This window comes from Chamaea fasciata, unplaced genomic scaffold, assembly GCF_029207755.1.
Source record: "Chamaea fasciata isolate MVZ Bird 193981 ecotype frontalis unplaced genomic scaffold, bChaFas1.0.hap1 SCAF_8, whole genome shotgun sequence".
NCBI classification, from domain to species: domain Eukaryota; kingdom Metazoa; phylum Chordata; class Aves; order Passeriformes; family Sylviidae; genus Chamaea; species Chamaea fasciata.
The window spans coordinates 8,732,423-8,748,765 of NW_027094093.1; the positions used below are offsets into that span (position 1 = coordinate 8,732,423).

The 16,343-nt window shown below is 36.0% G+C and overlaps 1 protein-coding gene across 2 annotated transcripts in view; it reads left to right on the forward strand.

Moving 5' to 3' along the window:
* The window catches only part of GLS (glutaminase), a 61,429-nt gene that overhangs the window by 24,587 nt on the left and 20,499 nt on the right, over window positions 1–16,343 (forward strand). The window contains exons 8-15 of one of the 2 annotated variants that reach the window (XM_066189595.1): window positions 4,856–4,888; window positions 5,144–5,202; window positions 6,304–6,370; window positions 6,914–6,964; window positions 9,350–9,526; window positions 10,629–10,760; window positions 12,244–12,336; window positions 13,176–16,340. In XM_066189595.1, the coding sequence (XP_066045692.1) occupies window positions 4,856–4,888; window positions 5,144–5,202; window positions 6,304–6,370; window positions 6,914–6,964; window positions 9,350–9,526; window positions 10,629–10,760; window positions 12,244–12,336; window positions 13,176–13,322 (759 nt within the window). In that variant the 3' untranslated portion in view covers window positions 13,323–16,340. Of the gene's footprint in view, window positions 1–4,855; window positions 4,889–5,143; window positions 5,203–6,303; window positions 6,371–6,913; window positions 6,965–9,349; window positions 9,527–10,628; window positions 10,761–12,243; window positions 12,337–13,175; window positions 16,341–16,343 lie in introns of those variants that run through there. The other variant, XM_066189596.1, reaches the window with a different exon arrangement.

A 16,343-nucleotide genomic window follows, 5' to 3' on the forward strand; every position in this document is an offset into this window, starting at 1 on the left:
CCCTTTTTGATAATGGTACAGCCATTTGCCTATATTACTAGCTATATAAATGAGATAGTTACAACAATTTTCAAAGAATTCTTATCAAAAGAAAATTGTAGTGGCAATTACAGGAGTTTGTGGAAAAGTGGTATGAGATAAAACAGTAATTTTTATTGTGTCTCCAAGGAAATACAGGTGATTCAACTACCGTACAGATTTAGTACGGATTCAGTGCAGCTTACTATACATCACATTGTCGGGGAAGAGTCTTCACTGCCTGTTGTATGGATAGATTTTCCTGCTTTGATCTGTTAAGTTACCTTAAACTCAACTCTCAAAGCTTATCAACTCCAGGAATATCAGTGGTTTTTGTCAGTGGGACTTCCCACTTCCTCGTTACCTTTACTGACTGTCACATTAGAAGTGCAGATGAGAGGAAGAGTTCAGAGAGAAATATGTTGAAGAAAGCAGAAGGCTGTGGATGGAATCACCAGAGGACAAGGGATTAATCTTAAGTCATTTTTATTGTATGCTTTAACATTTCATCTATAGATAAAAGTTTTTCCTAACCTAACAGCAAAGGTTCAGGCAAATAGAGCATCTTTAGATCTTCTAAGTGCTGGCAGCCACATGCAGGACCTTAGACAGTGTGGACTTGAATGCTCACTGAAGGGAGGTGTTCCATGGTCTTGAATTATGTGGGAAGCATTTAGACATGTTGGCAATAGCAAAATTCATAGTTGTTGCAAAAAATTTGGTGTACAGGAAAATGAAAATGCTGATCTTGCTGACCCTAAAAAAACCTTAGTCCAATGGCAGCCTTTTTATTATTATTTTTTTTAATAAAACATAGAGGAGGTTGTGATATATTTAAAAACTTTCTAAATATGCTGATAAATCACAAAATAAATGAGGCAAAGAGAGGTAGAAAAAACCTGTCTAGCTGTGCCAAGGGTCTGTTTGCTTCAGGATTCAATTAGGAAACCTATGCAGTTACAGTTCAGTACTTGAGAGGTGGGAAAATGCATGATTTATTTGACAATATAGTTACAATAAATAGCACTGATTTAGCTTAATTGCTCTGTGCTGTCACTCGAGTTATCCTTCCTACAGACGGATGTGTAAATGTGCATACAAACCACCTTACAACATGTGCTGGTGTTGTGATCTTCTCTGCCCGATACTTGTCTTTACTTTGGTGATGTTGCCTCTCTTCCTAGGTTATTAATTCTCTTGTGATAACTAATTCGGGATAGAACTTATATCCATGCTTTTCTCCAATTTTTTATTAAAACTCAAGTATAATGGATGTTATCTGACATGGAATATGTAGTTGATTCTTTGGAATAAAGTGTGTTAAGTGGTCACACATGCACAGAAGTGAAGGACACAAAATTCTTACAAGTATTTGAAATTTTGATAGTGTTGGTCATAGGTTAAATACTGTCTGTGACAGTGTACTCTCAAGTATTTCAGAGCTGAAAGTGGTACACTAAACTGTGAAGACATCAGTTCACATAGAACAGGACCATCTTAACCAATAAAATATAAAAAGTGTGTAAGTAGAGAAAGCTAAAATAAAGACATTAGTAGTTAACTTCATGAAAAATGCAGATGTGTAAAAAAAGTTTTCTTGCACTCTGACACAGAATTACAGTTTTTTGTTTCTGGATATTTTCATCACAGTATAGTGTTAGATTATAAATTTGGCTTTAAATATTCCAGAAATTAATTTTTAAATAATCTTCTACTATTAGGAGATTATAAACATCTCATGGTCCTGGTGTTTTTATTAGCTTTGCTTAGATTCAAAATTGAGAAATTGCTTTAGCAAGAGACACATGGTAAGAGCTTATATGGTCTAATCATAGAAACAGTGTTGATCAATGAAAAGTGACTAATATTAACTACTTTTCTAATAAATTTTGCCTAATTTTGTGGTTGCAAGCTCTGGTAAGTATCCACAGGTCTCTTTCCTATGTAGGCATGTAGCCTTTGCAACTGTTTATATTTTTTAGTAAAAATACAAGTAATACAGTACAAGTACCTTGTTAAAAAAAAAAAAAGGAAGATCACTAAAACCTGACACAGTCAAAAAATTCAAATTTATGACTGACAGCCATAGTGTCCGTTGGGATTTTAAGTGTTCGCAAAATCGTACTGAGCTGTATTCTGCAAGTTTGAATTTTCTGCCTATCAAACTGCTTCAGTCTTAACATTGCAAGTTTAATTTTGTATTCATTTAGAAGTGTTTTTTCATATGCATATACACACAAGCATGTGTAAGTGTGTATATGAACATGTTCCAGTAATTGTACAAAGTGTTTGTGGGGTTTAGTGCATGGAATGTTTTCTTTGATGTTCTAGATAGGTTGAATTGCACCTGAACTTTAAAAACAGTTTTTAAAAAATATTGTCGCTGTGCCCCCAAACTTGTAGGTTTATACAGTCAAGCTAAAAATACGAAGCACTTGTGGAAGAACAGAAGTTTCCTTGTCCCTTTTATTTGTTGAAGTTATTATGGAAAAGCTGCTCAGTACTCTGAATGTTAGGATTTTATATTTGCAATTGAATTTTAATCATAGAATGTGTGTTGCCAATGTCTCTCCAGCTTTTTAGGAGGAGCAAGACACCACTGTCAGCTGCTGAAAGAGGGGAACTAATCTGTTGTGGTTTTTAGTCATCGTGTGTATGGAAGCAGTTTCTTATTTCAGTATCATGTTGGTAGTAAATCCCTACTGAGGTCTTGATCCTGTGATTGCTTAAATAGTTCAGGTGTACGAGCAGTGTCATTTCAGTAACAATACTTTGGTGTGTGATGTGAAATACCTCTGCAAGTGTGTGGAACATCAAGGACTCAAAACTCATCATCTGGCTTAGTATGCAGAAGATTTTCTTCCCAAAATACGAGTTTAGTTGTGAACTTTAAACAGGAACCTTTTTTATAAAAAGTTGATGTGGAAAAAGTTTGGATTGAGTCTTTTGCCCACTGATTTTACGTGCTGCTGGTAAAGCCATGTTTTTGTTGAAGGGAATATTTTTTTCCACTGGGCAGAACAAAAAAGTGAAGTATTATGTATTTATATTTTTGCAGAAAAGCATGATCCCTTTCTCCCTCTTTTCTTTTTTTTTAACAAAAGAACCTGTTTCAATTTATTATACGTGTCTAACCATACAATTATCAATGCAGCATCCCATAACTAATGCTGACCCACTTTCCCAGAAAAAGATGTTCATTGTGCATTTGAAAGGTTGAAAAGGTTTTTGTGGTTTAAATGTTGTTACATATTTTACAGCATTAGGATCTATGGAATATTTTGACAACTGCAACAGTTCAATGAAGTTGGTAATTTCTTCTTTTAATTATTTTTCATTGAACAGATTTGGAGTTAAATTTTAAAGATTTGTGTTCTGGTGTATTATACAGGAACATTTTGATTAAATGTATCATGCATTTTTTATCTAATTGAAAATTAGCTAGAAATTATTGCCTTTAGGAATAAGGTTATTAGCCTTTAAACATGAGGTAACCACTGGCGCATAATTTTGAGAGAACAGTGTGGTGTTCCTTTCACCAGTGATTGTACGTGTGTGTCTGCACATCCTCTTGTAGATGAGCTGAAGCATGGGCTTCCAAGATTATCTGCAACACCCTAATCCACATGCAGAGTGGGAAATGAGACTGGCTTTATGCATTTCATTAAGTAAAATGCTGGTTGATATAAAGCTTCCGTTTTTTCCACTTTCTTCCCCATCCCCACACTAAACACAGCACAAGTAGCGTCTTGAATTGTTTGAGATTTGTTAGAGTCTTGTTATTCTAAATAGAGTGTCTTTAATACTAAAATTTTGTATTAAAACATGTTCAGATACATTGTTTCCACTTGTGTATGCGATGCCACTGTTTTTTAAACTTCCTAGAAAAATTCTACTTGGCTACTTAAAAAAAAAATTAAAAACTCCCCCCATTGGACCATGTGCTATTTTTTACCTCCCACTCCTCTTTGAATCTCTTTTGATAGGAATTTGTGAAAGGTCACCCATCAGAGACCTCTAAAAATTTAATGTCTTTAACTGGCAGCTACTAAATTAGAGAATGTTCTTGAATGAGGGAGGAAAAAAAAAAATGCTCAAAATAACAATCCTCATCCTCCCTGAAAAACCCAAACTGAGCCCACCCTAAGAATTAAGTTTCACTATCATCCTTCCTGAGTTGGATTTAGATTTTCCTGTACATTGTTAACACAATGATGTGCCCTATGATGTGAAATACAATTTTTCTAGCTGTTTAACAATTTTTAATAGGTAGGACATTAATCAGATATTTTTTAATTAATTGCAGTTATTTTCATAGTAAGGGGTGACACTTCATTTTAAGTCTTAACGTCTAAATTCTTAGTATGGGCACTGGCCATGGAAATATTTTAACTATAGTAGCCTGAACCTCCCTATGCTCAGCTCTGTTGGTAATATGAGAATACCTTTGCCTTACTAATCTATAAAAAGTTAGTGATTTTATTGTAATTATCCTGTTTGTAGTTTCTTTTGTATTTTTTTTGCTTTAGCTACTGCATTTACTTATGCTAAGCATGTAAAGTTGAATAGAGAGCACTTAAAATAAAGCATACTTTTTCAGTTTAAATTAATCTCCAGCATCCAGGTGTTTAAGATGCATAGGATTATTTAAATGATAATTAAAGATTTACTTATCTAACACTTTAATTTTTTCATTAATATATGAAGTGATTGTAGTACCTTATTCTTAATTAGCCTCATACCTTAGTTATATGCATTTAAATCCTAATACTGTTAAGTGAACTAACTTTGTTCCTTTGTTAACAGTTTTTGTAAATTATTTTTTCTTTTCTTGCAGCAAGGAGCAAATAACGCAGAAAAATTTGACTACGTAAGTTACTGTTATAACTTCTCTTTTTTAACTAAATTCAGTGGTAAAAGTTTCAAGATGGCAAGGGAATTGCAAGTGAATTTATAATAGTACCCTGTGTTTTGCCTTTTTAGATGTACTTGGTTGTTTAAACATTTAGAGATCTGTATTGCATTTATAAAATGATATTGCAAGATGTAGGGTAAGGCTGGGTTGAAAGTTCATAATTTTTTTACATGTAACAATATTGCCTTTCCTCCTCTTTGTGTCTAACAGGTGATGCAGTTCATGAATAAAATGGCTGGTAATGAGTATGTTGGATTCAGTAATGCTACGTAAGTAATTTTTATTTACTTGATAAGGTTAGGTGGAAAGTGTTTCCACTGAGAACTGGTATATTAAACTTCTGACAAAGTTCAGTTATTTATATTTCAACTGGCATTTCATCCCTTATATTGGAGGGTGTCTTTGACTTACAATTTACAACTAAAGTTGTGCATGTCTCTGACATCAGTGTGGCTAAATTTCACCTGAAAGTGTTGGTTACCTCTTTGAAAATGTCATTATTCTGTCTTAGTGCTCTGTTGGTGCTGTGGCAATGAGAGCTGTAAGTGCAACTCTTCCCTTCCTGGCATTCATATTAAAAATTAAACTCTGCATGTTGGTGGCTGCATAGCAAATGTTTAGAAAGCATAGTTCATACAACTGGGACTCCTTCTGATTTTTTACTTTGCATATTTAAATTCTTTTCTCAAACAAACAGTTCCCCATAAACTCAGTGTATAGCATTCCAGAAATCTTGAAAGCTTTTTCAGGCAGCACAGGGGAAATCATGAAGATTCCCTTTAGCAGAGTTGCTTCCAGGTTACCAGCTGCAATGCACGTGCAGAGGTGTTCTTCCTGAGCTTTGTTACAGTAAAAGGTGTGTAGTATAGAAGGAACCAGGCAGGTGTTCCTCCTTTAGGTTTCATCCTTACCTTAATCATCACAGTGAGGAGTGCAGTCATTGTGTGACCTGCTGTGTGAGCCTCACATTCCTCTGCTTTGGGCAGGGAACGGCCCTTTCAGTGTCTCTGTGTGGGATGTTCCATTCCATTCTGGCCTGTTTAGAAATGCTCCCAGGATTAGGATTTTACCCTCCTTTACCTCCCCCCCAGGTCAGCTTATGTTGTGTAGATAACCAAGACTGTGTGTGTTTGGATGTCAGTGCTGATTCACTTCAGCTGGGTGAACTGGGATGAGCTGCTGTGGCCACTTCTGTCCCATGAGCAGAATATTTGTGTTCAGAAGTGATGTATCCTTTACATGGAATTTTACTGAATTACATTATACATCTTGAGTTCAGCAATTTTTTTGGGTTTGTTTTTTTTTTTTTTTTGGAAAGTTTGACATGTTGCCCTGTCTCTTTTTTTTTTTCTTCTTTTTTTCTCTTTCAGGTTCCAGTCTGAAAGAGAGAGTGGAGATAGAAACTTTGCAATTGGTTATTACTTGAAAGAAAAAAAGGTTAATCTCTTTTTTTCTTAAGTGCATTTCGAAGATGATGTGCTCGGTTTTATTCATAGTCTGTGAAGACTTTTATTTTATGTACAGTATGGCACAAATGAATACTGGATATGTCTTGTCAATATTATTCAAATGGTGTCATTTAAAGAGTGTGGTATTTTTGCCATTCTAATAAAATACTCCTAAATATTTTTCTGTATCATAGCCATGGTAGTTTGTTTTACTTGTTGTAAAACAAATAATCTGTGCTGTAGAGGTGACTTTATAAAACTCCTAGATGCAGTTTTCAGTTTGCTTATTTCAAGATGTTGAACACTATACTGAAAAATATTTTAGTATCTAGTTTATTAATTTTGCTGCACTGTTATTTTTAAATCTGATGTCATTAAGTATTTCTGTTTATTACATTTAAACGTTTATATTAAAATATGTCCAATGCTTACTATGCTGACAAATATATAGCTTAATATATGTCTTTCTAAAAACGATACTTTAAAAAAAGAATAATAATTTTACCTAAAACTCTTTATTTTTCTTCCTCAGTGCTTTCCTGAAGGCACGGATATGGTTGCTATACTAGACTTCTATTTTCAGGTAACTGACTTTAAAATTGAGACTCACTATAGGCTTAGAATTGCTATTATAAGCAGTAGAAGCTGATTTGTGCCTAGACACGAAGGCTTGAATGACTTGCAGTTAAATGTCAGCTTCTGTTTAACTCTGGAAATGACAGATGTATGTTTGGTGTATCCACATTTGCTTTTGTTTAGGTGATCTACTCAGGCGTCTTTGTTGCTAATACAAACCAGCAATAGCCTTTAACTGGAAGTTAGAAGCTTGAAATGTCTTGTGTTACTTCAGTGAGTTTGACAAAACACTTCTTCTTTGGGTTGCTGCTTCTTACTGTGCTGTGGAGTAGTTTAACCTCTGTGTAACTGGAGCATGCATGCTGAGCTCTAGGCTCGAGGGGAGTGCTACAAGGGAAGTGATGGGAATAGCTCCTCCTTTTGGTTTAATTCAATGCTTTTGAGTGAGAATCTATATGTATATTTTCCCCCTCCCTTTTTTTTCCCCTTTTTCACTTTCAGCAAGTTATTTACAAATGACACAAAATGAGAACTTGGCAAGTGTGAGGTATTTCCTCAGTAAGCCTAGTGTTTAAATGTTCGCAACTCAACCCTGCAGTGTAGAGTTCTTAAGAGGCAGTTCAAGTTGTGTTACTGATTTCACTTCATCTGGGAGAGTTTAAAAAATACAGAGTTGAGTTCTCAAAATCTGTTTTTGACTTGGAGACTTGCTGTTATTTATGCAAATTTTAAACCATTATTTTCAAAATGCACATTTTACTTGAGTTTTTTGTGTTGGGATGCACCTGCTCTTATCTTTAGATCAGATGAGTGATTATGAAGTAAGGTATGTGTGATTAGCTGTAGCTGACCTCTTGTTGAGTTAGAAGCTAGGTACAAGCTAATAGTCTACTTTGAACTTGTGACAGAAGAGAATGTGTAATTTATTTGAATTTACTGTGTAAACATGCTTTTAAAATGCCTTGTATCCCACTGCCTGACATGTTTTCTAAGTGGAAGCTATTAATAAGTTAAGAAATGCTTGCTTTTCTGATGTATTTTAATTTGGCCTCATTTTTGTGCATTCTGATCTCTGATTTAATGACCATGTGTCATTCTTTTCTTTTTTCCCTTGAAAAATCCCCTTTTCACTCCATGCTCAGAAAAAGGGTAGCTCACACACGAGCAGCATTTCTGTTTTCTTGTTAGGGTACAACGCTTACATTTCCAACACTCAGATTCTACTTAAAAGTCTAGTTATTTCTTTTCTTTGGGTTTTCTGTAATGCTCCTTCTTCCCTTTTGTAACTGGGAACTTTCTGAGCAGGAATAAACGTTTTTGCCTGTTATCTCTGTGAAGTCAGGATGGATTATTCTCAGTTTAGACAAGTCAGGTACAAAATGCAGGTGCTTAAACTGAGAACCTAGAAACATTTTTTTTTTTTGAAAGTAGGTGATATTATGTAATACTTCATATGTTTAAAACACAGTTGCCATTTTAGATGCGTCTCTGACAATCTCTTGATTTGCAACTCCAGTTGATTGGACTAGGATGTATTGAGTTTGGCACCCGGAAAATAAGAATTCCAGGTAGTAACTACTCATGCAAACGTGGCTTAGGTAACTTCATGAAGTATCATGTAATGACTGTTTGGCAAAAGCAAGAATACGAGCACTAGTTTGTTTACTTTTTAGAGCAGCATTTCAGCTTCAGGTTGAAACCAACTTATCTTTTGGTTTCTGCAGAAATGAGGCAGCATCAGGTGATGGCATCATATCACATTTCCTGATGTGTCACCAAAGTATGTATAGTCTGTACTGAAGCAGGGATCCTGGGAAAAACTATGGTGTGGTTGTATCATTGCTATATAAGAAATTAAATATGAGAAAGGTGAAATAAGGCTGCATCAGCAGGAAGTGCTGGCATTAAGACTTGCATGTGCTAGAATTTGCAGCTTTAAATTGTACTGCTAATAATGTGTGGGATCTTCTAAGGCTTTAAAATAAAAAGAACCCACCACACAAAAGAAGCTCAAATTGAAAAAAAAAAACAACCCAGTTTTTCTGTGGCTTTGCCATTTAAGCAGATGCAAAATACTGAGATTGTTTTACAGACCTCTTCCTCTCAAAGGAACATAAGGGGGGTGGGGGGAGGAATCAAGCAGAGACACTAACCTATAAAAATACTGTCCCCAGCTTTTAAGAGGGCTTCCAAACACTGTCACTGGGATCTTTATAGTAGAAAGATTCAGACTGTATTAATTGATGCTACTAGTGTCATCTGTAACAAATGTTATGCTACAGGTGATTTTGAGATGTTATTTTAATATTTCAATATTTTGTCGATCCTGCTGTAGTTGGCCTTAATGTGCTAGAAGTACCAGTGCTTATAATCTCTATTTCTTTTCCATAAGCTTTGCTCAATAGAAGTAACATGTGAGTCAGCAAGTGTGATGGCAGCAACTCTGGCTAATGGTGGCTTTTGCCCAATCACTGGTGAGAGAGTCCTGAGCCCTGAAGCAGTCCGGAATACCTTGAGTTTGATGCATTCCTGTGGCATGTATGACTTTTCAGGGCAGTTTGCCTTCCATGTAAGTACTTTACAGGTATTAATTACAACTGAGCAGGAAGGTTAATCTGTGCTATTATATTCCATGTTCCAAGGGTTGCTTCCCTGTTTTTGAGGTGGAGGAGACGGGTGTTACATGAATTGTTTAGAAATTGAGTACACTGTAAGGGAAAATCTCACCTAGGATTCATGGCACTATTAGTGTCACATACCTTATAGCACTCTGGCTTCACATCTGAGAATCCTTTTTGTATCAAAACATAAATACTGTTCCTTATAAAAGGCTGTTCATGAGAGAAACAGGAGCTGAAAACATGGCTGAAGAAATCCTGCTGTGTGGGAGTCAAGGCTAGCAGAAAGCCTTTGCAGACAGTTGTTTTTTCTTCAGTAACTTAGGCTCAGAAATTGTCCTTATATGTGTGAAAATGGCTGTCATACACAGGACGTGAATTGTGCTCCTGTTTTCTAGCAGTGTGTTCCTTACACGTGTATAATTCAAGGTGGACTCCATCTTATTTATGCTTTCAGCATTTTTTTTTGAGTGTTTTTAGTTTTTCCTTACTGCCTACACGTAAAATTGATTATGTCGCACAGTGCACCATAAAAGTTGCTGCTTGGAGAGCCACATGTGACCTGTTAGCTCCTACTGGAAAAAAGTAATGCCTTTGATCAGATTGTAAATAAGAAGGTTATTGTGTGATTTCACAGACACTTTCCAATTTTCTTGTGGTTTTGTTTTTTACCTTTTCCAGTCAAGATTTTGACAGCTTCATTCTACCACCTTGTTGCAAGCTGTTCATGAGACATACTCTCATTTACTGCTGCTTAGTCATAATTACTTTTTTTTTCTAATAGATTTAAATGATCTTCTTTCACAGTATTACCGACTTACTGTATTCCTGAGAGCAAATAGTTTTATGACTGTGAACCTTGGATTGTCACAAACTGCATCAGATTATTGTTTATCTAAAAAGAGATAAGTAATAATGCTTTCTAGCTTCAAGTGCCCTCCAGATACATGTTTTATAAATGCTACACAATAATCTCCAGGAAAATGTTGATGCATGGTGTTACAATAGTGAGGAACAATTGCAGAGGCCAGTAATTCTCTGATTATTTTGTAGGTTGGTCTTCCTGCAAAATCTGGAGTTGCTGGTGGGATTCTTCTGGTTGTTCCTAATGTCATGGGCTTGATGTGCTGGTCACCTCCTTTGGACAAGATGGGCAACAGTGTTAAAGGAATTCACTTTTGTCATGTAAGCAGCATTGCCCTTGGGGTTGTTTGGGGTTTGTGTTTGTGGTTTTTTTCGGGGTTTTTTTTTCCTTTTTCAGCTGATGTTTACTGAGCTTCAGTTGGCATAGCTGAGATCTAAGTGAATTAAATAGTGATTTGTGATTGTTCCCTACATAGCAAGTTTCATCTGATTCAAGGGTGAAAGTCTAAGAATAGATGTTTGTTTTTTAGTAGTAAGTAGCACTTGAATTCAGTGAGCATTAAAATATGACGCCAGAAACACTGGAGAAATCTGTTGTGGAAAAGCTTTGCAAAGGAACGCTTCATGGGGTAATGAAAGTGCTGGACTCCAGTATATTGCATTAAAAACTGTAGAGCTCTATTTATAGACTTTTTTCCCCTCTCTGGTTGTAAAACACTGGAAATGCACCTCTTATTTCATTTCAACAAAATAGAAAGACCAATGAAATACTGCCATTCGGATGCATTTTTAAACTGATTTTTGTAAACTATCTGGCATAAAAGATGTCTTCAGAGATGATAGCCAGATGTTGGGCAAACTCTTCCTAGCTTCATGTTGTGCCAGTGAAAGAGCTATGGATAGTCTGCTGATAGCAGCATTAGAAGCAGGAGAGATTTTGGGGAGGACTTTGTAATGATTAATTAAGGTGTTTTGTGGGAGAGGAGAATGTAAAAAAAATATCTTCCTTTTTTCTCCATAAAACTGCCTTGTAATGATGATTGCTTAATTATAAATGGGAGGTTGAGCAGCAGTTAAAACTTTTCATGCTTCTATTTATCTAACATTTGCACAGCTTCAAATTAAGATGTTACTAATTCTAGTTAAGTACTTTAAAGCTTCGTGTGAAGTAGTTCTGGTAACTTAACTCTAAATCCTAGAATAGAGGGATAGGTGAAGGATTTACTGCATGAATTCTGCATTACAGTGAGACCTAAAAACTGATAAATGATTGTGGCATAAAAGTAACGTGAATGTACTGCATTACAGTGAGACCTAAAAACTGATAAATGATTGTGGCATAAAAGTAACGTGAATGTAATGTTCACTTTTAAAAATAGAGCAGCATTGCCAAGTTTTGTCATTCTAGCCTCTCATGTTGTAATTCAAATTGATTGAGAATCCATTATGTCACTCATTTCCTTGTTTCATTCTTTTGATTGAAGTTTGATGTACTGCACCTAGCCTAGACTATTTTTTTGTGTTCCATACAGCTGGAGTAGGAATTCATTAAAATAGATATTTTGCAAATTGCTCCTTGTTTTGTTCTTCTGTAAGAAGGAGTTTAAAGGTATTATTAGACCTTTATCCTATAAATGTGTTACATTCAAAGTGCCTTATGGACATGAATATTGATTTAATAAACTTACTACTGGTTTAAGTTACTAGGATATGATGGAAAATGTAAGTGGCAGTATTATTATTAACTGAGATGCATTTGGCTAGCCTATGCAGATAATAATGCATGTTCTCTAAATACTTGCAGGATCTGGTTTCTTTGTGCAATTTCCATAACTACGATAATTTGAGACACTTTGCAAAAAAGCTTGATCCTCGCAGAGAAGGTGGTGATCAGCGGGTAAGTTACTGTCTTGTGTTCAGTGAGTGTTGCTCCTAGACTTCAGAAGAAATATGGCAAGTTCTTCTCTAAATGCCAAACTGCTCAATGACATGTATTGCATCAAAGCTTTCAGATGATCTAGTTAGTGTACATTATTAGTGGGCACGTACCTGGGTGGACCACACTATCACAGGGTTTTGTGTGGGAGAATTTATTACTGGATTTGTAACTCCATTTCATGCAGTTCATCTCCCCTGCTAGGTTAGGTAGATGGTATCTGATGGAAGTTGCAAAGAGTTTTACTGTACTGGTTGCCTTTAATAAAGAACTTGACCGGCTGGTGGGCTCAGCCTTTCTGTTGTGTGCTGCAATGCACGAGATGTGTGTTTAGCTGTACTTTCACGAGGATATCTGACACCACATCACCTGCTGAGAATTGCACGGACAGTGAATTCAGGCATGAATAGTGCTGCAGACAAGAGCCTGCTACTTAGGGAGCAGCAGAAGCAGTGTCTGGGAATGATCTGAATCCACTCCAGCTGCATTTACAAAAGATGCATGTGTGAGGGTGTTGAGATGAGGAAAACCTCTTTGTTTTCAGTACCATTAATGTTTTGACTAAGGCATGAAAATTTCAATAGGTGAAGATACAGTAGAATGATTTTTAAAGTGCTTCTATTTGCATGTGTACATCTAAAAAATACCCAGTTTTGAATTAGGTTTTTTATAAGTGAAAATGAGAAACAGTTTATGTGAAGAGCTGAAAAACTTGAGTCTGTTAGCAATGACTGCAAGTATGGATATTTTTTTTTCCTTCAAGTACACTAATAAATAATGTATGTTGCTTGAACAACTAGCATTCCTTTGGACCAATGGACTATGAGAATCTCCAGCAAGAACTTGCTTTAAAAGAAACAGTATGGAAAAAAGTGTCACCTGAATCAAACGAGGACATCTCCAGAACCGTAGTGTATAGAATGGAAGGTCGGGGAGAGCAGAACTAAACGAATGGGTTCTAGTTTGATTAAATTCTTCATTTTAAAAACCCTCAAGCATCTCTAGATTTCACTTTGATTTGAATATTGTTTACCTGGTGTTTCATTTATATATACATTTTGTGTAAATTCTGTATGCTATACCAAAAAGATTGTCAAAGTTCAAGGGTGTGCGGGGAAAAAGCATGTGCAAACAAACCCAAAGCTGTAAACTGACTTTTGTAGTTACTTAGAACACATTTAGTTAAAAAAAAAAAGTAAAGGTAAATCTTAGTGTTTTCAAAGATATGCCACAAAAGTGGTATGTATCTGTTTATTTTTGTTTATATCTGAGAATTTTAAGTGTATGAATTTCGAGGCTGAGCAAGAACTTGTGTCCACTGAGCAGGGTCAGCATGTAAAGATAGAATATTAATTAAAATATAAAATAGTGTTCAGCCGCAAAATCCTACATTACTAAATAATTGTGTATCAAGTGGAGATAGGTTCTGAGTCATATTATTACCATGTCAGAGTTATTTTAATGTGAGCTTTCAAACTTGGACAGAAGCAGACCCTTTGCATATGCCGTGCTAGTGAAGATTATTTTTTCTTTTAATCAAACCATTAATAATTACTAATGCTAATGATGTAATAAAGAGAGCAAAAATGCCTGGGCAGGAGTGGGAGAAGTGGGGAGGAGGAAAAAAACCTGTCATGTTTGCAAGTTAACTAATGCAGCAGAGAGATTTCTGACCCAACTGTTTGGAGTGTCTCTCTTGCTGCTTGTGCTGCCAGCTGGTAGTTATGACTCAGAAGTCTGCCTTACTAATAGTGCTGTGCTCCACCCTGGAAAGGAATGTAAGCAATCTGGGCTTTAGAGTGGGAACCAACTGAGCAGTGAGCACGAAATATGTTCACAGGGAAGCAGAGAGGTAGATCTTAATAGAACTGTTTACGATTAACTTATTTTTCAACTGTTAAAGTATGCATATGTTCATATATGAAGATTAGAGGTTTCTCGTACTTACACATGAGCAAATTCTTAGAAGTTATCATTAAGTGCTATTTTTTTGAAATGATTTTGAGTTTGCAGCTCTGTCAGCTTGCTGAGAAAGAGGACTTGCATTTTTCTACAGGCAGCTGCATCTCTTAAGCTGCATAATTTGATAATTTGAGTACCTTGAATAGGGTGTAGCTCCAAATGATATATTTAAGCTTCAGATAGTCTCAATAGGCAGCTCCAGACAGAGGTCAAAGACTGGTTAAATTCTTAACACTTACAGGAAATGGATTCTTAATAATGCTAAAAATCTTACAAAAGCACTCTCTATAAAGTTTTTTCTAAATTTGCAAATAATCTGATACATCCCATCCCTTCAGATGGGTTGTGCACATCCCACAGAGTCCTGGTTTATCAAACTGGGTAAAGTTGTCCAAGCAATGATAAATGGTATTATGTGGTACAGCATTTTAAGAGACAGTGGCAAACAATTCTGTAGTAACACCATCAAATTCATCTCTTCTCCCTGCTCCTTTTCCCAGTCCCTCTCCCTTTTTTTTTCATCTAAACCTCTAAAATGTTGGCATGTGAGTTTTGCCTAATGGCAGAGTTAGTTTTTTCCTGCTCCCTTTTTAACCCATCTGGATGTTCATGAGTTTAGGAAAATGCATAAAACAGAGCTGAGAAAGCAAGCTGCTCTTAATTATTCTGTTTAGGTATTGTTAGTTTTGCATAAACATCTGAAAAAGCTCTGACTAAACCCTGAATAATCTTAATTTAGCAGAGTACTGTAAAAGGATGGGCTTCCTGTCTTTGAAGCCTAGGATGAAAATATTTAAGCAAAGCAATACAGAACATCAATTTTCAGTGAATTCGATGCCCTACTGGGATGAAGAGGTAAATCTGTGGTGCATCAGATGTTAGTAATAAGTGTCAGTCATGAATTGCTGAATTAATAACTATTTTATAATCTTATCTCTGATGATGAGGTTAGGTTTGTTAGTGCTTATCCTCAACATAAAGGCAAAGTCTTGAATTAGAAAAATGTCTTGCCTGTTTGAGGATTTTGCAGTAAACTAGTAGCTACAGAGACATAACAAGTATTCAGATGCTGCAGAGCTACTTTACCTGAAATACCCTCGGTTGCAAGAGGGAACATAATGTGTCTGTGCTGCTAATGGAAAGTATTTACAGTGGTGACATGTTGCTGGATGACTTGCTGATTTAATTAAAAATGGAAAAGGCATGGTGCAGGATTTGCTTGATCTGATTCTACCCACCTTGATTTTTAGTACTGTTTGAAGCCGCTTCTAAAGACGTGGTTGAAGATGGACTATTTTCCCCCATGCAAAACTTGTGGTAGAGTCAAGTCCTGCACGGGAAATACAAAACTAAGAAAACTACTAGGTCTTTAATATGCATAATAAGAATATTTAGGGTACAGCTTAAACAATCTTTAAATATATATATATATATATATATATTACAGTTCTGTAATATATGCTTTTGAAGCCTGCCTCAGAATTGAGGGCAGCTTCTAGCTAGGAAGGGTCAGGAGGAGACTCCTCTGAACTAACTGTTCTGTAACTCACCCACACTTGTAGTTTCTTGCCCTGGCTGCCGGGTGTGCAGGTGGCTCCTGTTGGTGGCAGGGCACCCGAGGAGGGGCCGAGGCCAGGGCTGGGTGTGCCCGGAGGCGTCACCCACCACGGGCAGGTGGGAGAGGCCGGGGCGCACAGTTTGAGTCATTCCATGTGTGAAGTCTGCAACGGTTTTAGTGTTCACCTGTGCTACAGTAATAGCAATTCTTGATATTCAAGCATTTTAGCTGTTTGTTTGTTTTTCTTTGTCAGCATCATTAACATTTCATTAGAAATGTAAATGCTTTCTAAAGATTTATTTTAGCATTTGTGTTGTACCTTTTGGCTCAGTTGTTAAGTTACCTGTCTCGTTTTCCATTTTTCATTTGCATTGTATGTTATTTATGTATCTTGATTTCCAGCATGCTTATTTTTGTATTGTTTAATAAATTTATTTTAAGCTGATTT